This window comes from Colobus angolensis, unplaced genomic scaffold (genome assembly GCF_000951035.1).
Source record: "Colobus angolensis palliatus isolate OR3802 unplaced genomic scaffold, Cang.pa_1.0 Scaffold91, whole genome shotgun sequence".
Lineage (NCBI taxonomy): Eukaryota > Metazoa > Chordata > Mammalia > Primates > Cercopithecidae > Colobus > Colobus angolensis.
In genome coordinates, this window is record NW_012123043.1 from 4,643,633 (window position 1) to 4,652,532 (window position 8,900).

At 44.0% G+C, this 8,900-nt stretch overlaps 1 protein-coding gene across 2 annotated transcripts in view; it reads left to right on the plus strand.

The window, feature by feature from the left end:
* Positions 1-363: 363 nt before the first annotated feature.
* TIMM17A (translocase of inner mitochondrial membrane 17 homolog A (yeast)) overlaps positions 364-8,900 on the plus strand; it is a 14,798-nt gene continuing 6,261 nt past the window's right edge. The window contains exons 1-4 of one of the 2 annotated variants that reach the window (XM_011931752.1): positions 364-448; positions 2,165-2,264; positions 2,697-2,760; positions 8,549-8,677. In XM_011931752.1, the coding sequence (XP_011787142.1) occupies positions 423-448; positions 2,165-2,264; positions 2,697-2,760; positions 8,549-8,677 (319 nt within the window). In that variant the 5' untranslated portion in view covers positions 364-422. The remainder of the gene's footprint in view (positions 449-2,164; positions 2,265-2,696; positions 2,761-8,548; positions 8,678-8,900) is intronic. The other variant, XM_011931751.1, reaches the window with a different exon arrangement.

The following is an 8,900-nucleotide window of genomic DNA, read 5'->3' on the forward strand; positions in this document are numbered from 1 at the left end:
AGGGAGGAAGGGAGGGAGGGAGGGAGGCAGGGAGGGAGGCAAGGAGCGAAGGAGAGAAGAAAAGGAAAGGGAAGGGAAGGCGGAAGGGAAGGGAAAGAAAGAAGCGTATTTAGGAAGTATCGCGTTGATGTCAGGCCACGGAACCTCTGGTGACTGGGTAGTGTAACTCCGTCATTGGTAGCTCCCCGCCCACGCAGCCAGGACCCGCGGCCTTCGAGGACATGGACTGGGCCAGTCTTGCCCCGCCGCGGCCAATGCCCCAACCACACGCCGTCCACAGGAGTCCTGGCTCCCATTGGCTGCAGCCGGAAATGGTGAACCAATCCTCATAGGCCTTAATGCCCTCCTCTCGGGGTCACTTCCGCCTCTGGGGTCAGGCTCCGCCCAGCTTGCCCGGCATCCCTCGCGGCGTTGGAGTCAACATGGAGGAGTACGCGCGAGAGCCTTGGTGAGCCTCACCGCTGTCTTTGCATTTCTCTTGCCCGCCTGCCCACTGCCCTCTTTCTCCCCTGTCCATGCTCCCAAGGTGCAAGCCAGACTCAACCGCAGCTTTGTCGACTTGGGCCTGGTAACTGTGGGCAGTGCAGTCTTTCACGGCCAGTCGGCTTCTTAGCCCTGTACCCACTACCTCCCCGGCCTCGTGAGCCTCGCTCTCCCAACCCAGCACCCGTGTGACCTTGTGGTGGGTAGTAAAGAGGTCCAGACTTGAGTTTAATAGAACCTCGTAACCTTCTCCCAACGCAGGGCATAATCGACCTTATGCAGGGCCAGTTATAATCCCCTCTGTTCGCCGAGGTGACCTTGGGCGCGTCCCTCCGTCTCGCCTTGCTCAGTTGCTGCCTTGAACTGAAGAATAAGCATTTGAGGGAGTCATTCTTGAGGTTTTACTTGTATCATGATATGTGTCCGCAGAGCAAAGCATTTTAAATGAATGGAACATAGATTTTACCCAAGGGGTCTGACAGTGGGGCCTTGCTTTTCTCCTTGGAATCTTTTCTTGGGGGTAGAGGGGGACAAAAATTACCTGGGAAATAGGAAGAGGTAATAGCATGTGTTCTCCGAAAAGTTATGGACAGAAATTCATTCTTTCATCTAGCGTTTATTGAGTGTAAATAAACCAGACACATAGATAATTATAAAACGATGTAATTGCTGTCAGAAGTCTCAGGTTGCCAGAGTTTAAAGTTTCTGGGGTCATAAGTAAAAAATCAAATCTTGATATTTCGATTAATCATTTGTTTTATTGTGTAAGAGCAGCAACCAAGATGTCCTCAATTTGTGAAAGTGCCCAGAACCTTGAATTATTACTCTGTTATCCTAGCCTTGAATTATTACTCTGCTTTCCTAGCCTTGTTGCCTGTTTCGTGTTCCCCTTTCCCCCAAATGGCATACAAAATGTAAGTTTTAGGGTCTCCTGGCTCTTCAGACTTATCTTCTTCAAAGCAGTTATTCTCCGTTCTGGACTGTGCTCAGATATGTAGGACTCAGCACACTGTAAATAGCTGTTTGATGTAGTATAATGACACAGGTTAGCAGAGGATTAAAATATTTAACTATGTTGAGTTAGAGATCTTAGAAAAATAAGGCCGGGTGTGGTGGCTCACGCCTGTAATCCCAGCACTTTGGAAGGCCGAGGCGGATCACGAGGTCAGGAGTTCGAGACCAGCCTGGCCTATATGGTGAAACCCCGTCTGTACTAAATACAATTATTTGCCGAGTGTGGTGGCTCACGCCTGTAGTACCAGCTACTCAGGAGGCTGAGGCAGGAGAATCGCTTGAACCCAGGAGACGGGTTTCAGTGAGCCAAGATCGCACTATTGCACTCCAGCCTGGGTGATAGAGTGAGACTCCATCTCAAAAAAAAAAATTTAGAAAAATACTGGGTTTTCATTTACTAAATCATTAGGTAACCCCTTAACATTCAGTACATATGTCCTGAAACAATATAATCAGTTACCTGGTTAGCTTTGTAGTCAAAATTGCTTTGATTTTTTGACTGCCCTGTTTGGTTACAGCATTTCCTCAAGTCATTTTATAGGCCAAATATTTATTGGTTGCAGTGGGTCCTGCAGTATAATCTGTTCCATTATAATCCTTACTCTATTAGCAAAGATTTTATGGTTTGTGAATGAGAAATGTCTTTCTTTTCCCCCTCTGTTCTTAGCCCATGGCGAATTGTGGATGACTGTGGTGGGGCCTTTACGATGGGTACTATTGGTGGTGGTATCTTTCAAGCAATCAAAGGTTTTCGCAATTCTCCAGTGGTAAGTGGGTGAATGATCTTATTTTATCATCACTTGAAGTGTGGGTTTGATATTACTGGTGGTCCCATCAGTGGCTTAGAAATGTACTTCTGGCCGGGCGCGGTGGCTCAAGCCTGTAATCCCAGCACTTTGGGAGGCCGAGATGGGCGGATCACAAGGTCAAGAGATCGAGACCATCCTGGCTAACACGGTGAAACCCCGTCTCTACTAAAAATACAAAAACTAGCCGGGCGAGGTGGCGGGCGCCTGTAGTCCCAGCTACTCCGGAGGCTGAGGCAGGAGAATGGCGTGAACCCGGGAGGCGGAGTTTGCAGTGAGCTGAGATCCGGCCACTGCACTCCAGCCTGGGCGACAGAGCAAGACTCTGCCTCAAAAAAAAAAAAAAGAAATGTACTTCTAATATATTTTTTGTTGCTTCCTTTTTTTTGTTAGGGAGTAAACCACAGACTACGAGGGAGTTTGACAGCTATTAAAACCAGGGCTCCACAGTTAGGAGGTGAGCAGAATTTTCATTTTAAGTGAACTGTTTTTTTCTGTTTATTTGAAGATGGAGGTATTTTTATTTTTAGATTATAACAATTAATGATTTTAGTTTGGTCTAACAGTTTGTCACAAACATATATCCCTATAGTTTCTTCTTGATTTGTAGTTTGTTTGAAAAATTAATCTGAATTATGATACCCATTTGAAAATCTTGTCTCCGTCCTTCTGATACTCTGTGATTTTTTTTCCCCCTTCTCCAGAAGAAAGTGTGTTTAAAGCTCAGGTTTGAGGCTGGGCGTGGGTCGTAATCCCAGCACTTTGGGAGGCCAACGTAGGCGGATCACCTGAGGTCGGGAGTTCGAGACCAGCCTGACCAACATGGAGAAACCCCATCTCTACTAAAAATACAAAATTAGCTGGGCATGGTGGCGCATGCCTCTGAGGCAGGAGAATCACTTGAACCCGGGAGGCAGAGGATGCAGTGAGCCAAGATCACACCATTGCACTCCAGCCTGGGCAACAAGAGCGAAACTGTCTCAAAAAAAAAAGCTCAGATTTGTGAGTCAGGAACGATAGCTTCTGAGGTAACATAAAGCTGAAGAGAATTTGATCTGAAGGATTGGGGTTTCATGCAGGAGAAAACCAATCAAGCTGACTGGGCTGTTCTCCAAGGTTAGCTTTGGGACATTGTGCAGAGGTCATTGCAAAATTTGAAAGGATTCTATTCATTGTACTTTGTAAACTTGGTTATTCGGAAGCTGGGAAAAGGGAGGTGACAAAAAATGTTTGTAGATTATATTCACTTACAAAGGTATAGTCAGGGCTGGGTGCAATGGCTCATGCCAATAATCCCAGCACTTTGGGAGGCTGAGTTGATCTGATAGCTTGAGCTTGAGAGTTGGAGACCAGCCTGGGCAGCATGGCTGCCCATTTCCCCAGAAAAATGCAAAAATTAGCCAGGCGTTGGGGCATGTGCCTGTGGTCCCAGCTACTAGGGAGGCTGACAGGGACAGATCACTTGAACCTAGGAGGTTGAGGCTGCAGTGAGATTGCGCCACTGCACTGCAGCCTGGGTGACAGAGTGAGACCCTGTCTCAAACAGCAACAAAAACAAACAGACAACACAAGGGTATAGTTAGATTGGAGAGACCGTATATAAGACATGAAAAAGACTTAATACTTCAGGCGTTCCTTAGAAGTTTTGGGTATCAAAATAATCTTCTCTTTGCTTTTCTTAACTCTCACAGTAATGAAGAAGTTAGTAGTATTATTATCTCCCATTTTCCAGATGAGGAAATTTAGGCCCTGAGGGTTGAGGTAATGTTGTATCTTTTTCCTTTTTTTCCTCTGTAATAATTATCTACCCTGGAAAGTAATTAGTAACTAATTTCTGTTACGGTGTTGGTGGTTATTGTGTTGTTCAAGAATGATAAGTGGTATTAAAGTTCACACCAAACCCCGAATCTCTAGTATATGCAGAAACCATATAGATTTTTCCTTGTTTTTTGAGAGGCTGCTTGTATCACCTTATGCATTTTCAGTAAGTTAAAATACCATCAGATAATTGGCACTGCCAAAAGAAGCCTGTGAAGACATAACAACTAAATTATTGCTGGGCGCGGGGCTCACACCTGTAATCCCAGCACTTTGGGAGGCCGAGGCGGGCGAATCACAAGGTCAGAAGATCTGAGACCATCCTGGCTAACGTGGTGAAACCCTGTCTCTACTAAAAATACAAAAAAATTATCCGGGCATGGTCGCGGGCACCTGTAGTTGGGAAGCTGAGGCAGGAGAATGGCATGAACCTCAGAGGTGGAGCTTGCAGTGAGCCCAGATCCCGCCACTGTACTCTGGCTGGGGTGACAGTGAGACTCTGTCTCAAAAAATAAATAAATAAATAAAACTAAATGTAGTGCGGTACTGTGGAACAGATAAAGGACATTAACAAACTAAGGAAATCTGAATTAAGTATGGACTTCAGTTAATAGTAATGTGTCAGCCAGGCACAGTGGCTCACACCTGTAATCCCAGTACTTTGGGAGGCTGAGACAGTGGATTACCTAAGGTTGGGAGTTCGAGATCATCCTGGCCAACATGGTGAAACCCCATCTCTACTAAAAATACAAAAATTAGCCGGTTGTGGTGGCGGGCACCTGTGGGTCATTAGTTGTGACAAATGCTCCATGCCAATGTTGATGTTGGTAATAGGGAAAACTGGAAAAGTTTGTGTTTTCTTATAAAGCAGGTGAAACAGAGGAAGGGTGAGTGGTGGTGTGAGTGAATTGGAATTATCCATTTCAAATCCTTGAGGTTAGCCTTTTTTAGGAAGCTACTGAGAAGTTTTTATGGTATTTTAAATTCTAAAAATACTACAATGGTTTTTTTATTAATTTGGTGAGCATTTACTAAGGCATTCAGATCAAGGTGCAGGGACAGGCAGTATGGGAAAATCATAGTTGTGTTCTGAAAGGTATTATATTTTCTTTTTTTTTTTTTGAGATAGGGTCACCCAGGCTGGAGTGCAGTGGCACAATCTTGGCTCACTGCAACCTCTGCCTCCCAGGTTCAAGTGATTCTCCCGCCTCAACCTCCAGAGTAGCTGGGATTATAGGCACGCGCCACCACAGCCTGGATAATTTTTGTGTTTTTAGTAGAAATGAGGTTTCACCATATTGGTTAGGCAGGTTGCAAACTCCCTATCTCAGGTGATCTGCCTATCTCAGCCTCCCAAAGTGCTGAGATTACAGGCATGAGCCACCACTCCTGGCCTTAAGTCTTATATTTTCTTTCTTTTTTTTTTTGAGATGGAGTGTCGCTCTGTCGCCCAGGCTGAAGTGCAGTGGCCAAATCTCAGCTCACTGCAAGCTCCACCTCCCGGGTTTACGCCATTCTCCTGCCTCAGCCTCCCAAGTAGCTGGGACTACAGGCGCCTGCCACCTCGCCAGGCTAGTTTTTTGTATTTTTTAGTAGAGACGGGGTTTCACCATGTTCGCCAGGATGGTCTTGATCTCCTGACCTCGTGATCTGCCCGTCTCGGCCTCCCAAAGTGCTGGGATTACAGGCTTGAGCCACCGCTCCCGGCCTCTTATATTTTTTTTCTTTCTTTTTCTGAAACGGAGTTTCGCTCTTGTTGCCCAGGCTAGAGTGCAGTGGCGCGATCTTGGCTCAGGTCAACTTCCGCCTCTGGTTCAAGCAATTCTCCATCCTCAGTCTCCCAAGCAACTGGGATTATAGGCACACGCCGCCACTCCTGGCTAAGTTTCTTGTATTTTAGTAGAGATGGGGTTTCACTGTGTTGCCCAGGCTGGTCTTGAACTCCTCAGCTCAGGCAGTCCACCCGCCTGGGCCTCCCAAAGTGCTAGGATTACAGGCATGAGCCATCCTGCCTGGCCTAGGTCTTATATTTTCAGAGAAAGTAAGATAGGATTTTGACATGTCCCTATTATTCTTTGAGCACTTTCTTTCATTTTTGGAATAAGACATTTAGGCTCATCTTGTACTTTTCATGCCCTAGCTGTGGGCAGGGCAGCTTTTCCTGTCGTAGCCATTTCTCCAAAGAGTCCTGGTTTCTTTTAGTTGTGAATGGTATTTAGGGCCAGGAGTGTTGGTTCACACCTATAATCCCAGCACTTCGGGAGGCCAAGGCAGGAGGATGGCTTGAGCCCAGGAGTTCAACACCCTTGACAACTTAGAGAGAATGCCTGTCTACAAAAAAATTTTTTTAAAGAAAGGAAAAATCAAGAATGGTATACAATCTATATTTCTGTATATCTATACATGTTGAAAATCACAAGTTTACTTTGATATCTTGTATTTCCAATTCAGCCCCACAGGATTCATTATTTTCTTCCTTTTCATATGTATACCTGCCTTCTTAACCTGCTTGGGCTATGGTACCCCACAGCAGGCTGCCCTTTGTCAGGGTATACTCTCACACTCCATGCCAGGCTGCCTTCCTTGAGAATCTCTCTCTTGCTTAGGCTCTAAAACCTTGTTCTAGGCTGTCCAGGTCTGTACACATTTGCCTCATCTGGCTCTGGATCCTCACACCAGACTACCCTTTCTGGATCTTCTCCTCATCCTGCTTAGACTCAAACTCTCCATTCTCATCAGTAGCCAAAACTTATTCTGGCAGTGATTTTCAGGGGAAGGCTCTCCTGAGATTTTAGGCTCTCGTGAGGAAATGGGAGGGTCTTATCAGAAAATTTTAGTGAGGTAATTCTAATATACCTAGACATCATAGCTGTCTCTAGGGCATAAAACTACTGAGAAGAAATAACTGGTTTATTTTTACATAGGATGTGATATCTAATATTGGACTAAAAATGAGGACGCTTATGCTATACTCCACTGGTACTATCCACTAGATTTAATTGATAATGTGAGAATTGGAAAAAGATCCTGGAGATGCTCTGGTTCAGACATTTGGTGGAACTCCGTTTATTGCTCTTGTTAACACAAGTTACCTCCTACCCTAAGATTTCAGAGGGTAAAGATTAAAGTGACTGCTTTTTGCAGCTTTTCTTCTTTCTTTCTTTTCTTTTTTTGGCTAATCAAGTGGAGCAGTGAAAATGGAGACAACAAAGAAAGGACCAGACACTTTTTTCTTTAATCCTATTAAATATAATAGGATATTTATATAACTTTATGTGATGCAAGTCTTACGCATTCATTTTAGAAGACTTGGAAAATATAGAAAAACACAAAGGAATGAAATCATGTCACGTCATCCAGAAATGCTGACAATTAAAAACCTTAGTGTTGTCTTTTTAGATTTTGTTTGTACTTGTATATGTATGTTTGTGTGTAGGTCTTTGTTTATTTTGTGACACTGTTTTTGTATTTAGATAGAGTTTAAGTGCAAAGTAATCTGCTGATTTAAGGTTGTTTTAAATTCATATCTGAGGAATAAAGGATGGAAAGGCAATTTCCATCCCTTTGATGTTCCATAATTCTAGCTATTTATATCATTCATTTGCCCCTTCAGCATGTATTGGCTTAAACCTGTAATACATTCCAGAATAGCTGGATTTCTTTTGTTTTCCCATTGATAATTTTCATAGAGTAGATGCTCAATGACATATAATGAAGAAAGGCCAAAAATAGAGGTAAGTGAAGCTATGAAAGAAAAGGAGAAGGAAAGATGAAGCAGAGTAGTTTGATTTTGTTTATTGCTGCTTAAACCAGAGAGATAGGTTGTTCTGGAAGGGTGATTTGCTTGTTTTTACACATATGCAGCCTGACTCTTTTAGGTTTGGCTTATTTCTTTTTTTTGTTTGTTTGAGATGGAGTGTCGCTCTTGTTGCCCAAGCTGGAGTGCAGTGGCACGATCTCGGCTCACTGCAACCTCTGCCTCCCGGGTTCAGGCAATTCTCCTGCCTCAGCCTCCCCAGTAGCTGGGATTCCAGGTGCCCGCCACCACACCCAGCTAATTTTTATATTTTTAGTAGAGACGGGGTTTTGCCATGTTAGCCAGGCTGGTCTTGAACTCCTGGCCTAAGGTGATCCACCCACTTTAGCCTCCCAAAGTGCTGGAATTACAGGTGTGAGCCATGGCGCCCAGCTGGCTTATTTCTTTTAGGCTTTGGGCCATTGCTAATTTTCCAGCTAATATAATACAATCAAGCTTTATTCAAAAGATAAGTATTCTGACTCTTGTTCAGTGTTTATTCAAACTTGTGTTTGAATGTATTGGACTATAAGTTTTGAGAATATAGTGAGTGTTGTTTTTGACTATAATATTTTAAATGGAAGATGAAATTTAAATTAGTATTTGCTTGTTTCTTTTTATAATACAATAGGTAGCTTTGCAGTTTGGGGAGGCCTGTTTTCCATGATTGACTGTAGCATGGTTCAAGTCAGAGGAAAGGAAGATCCCTGGAACTCCATCACAAGTGGTGCCTTAACGGGAGCCATACTGGCAGCAAGAAGTAAGTAGTCATTATAGACACACTAGTAGAAGTCACACTTTTTGGAAAACCTCATCTGCCTTAATTGAATGACATCTGTAATATATAAAACTGATTATTGACCAGGCACATTGGCTCATAACTAATTCCATCACTTTGGGAGGCTGAGGCAGGTAGATTGCATGAGCCCAGGAGCTTGAGATCAGCCTGGGCAATATAGGAAGATCTGGTCTCTACAAAAAAA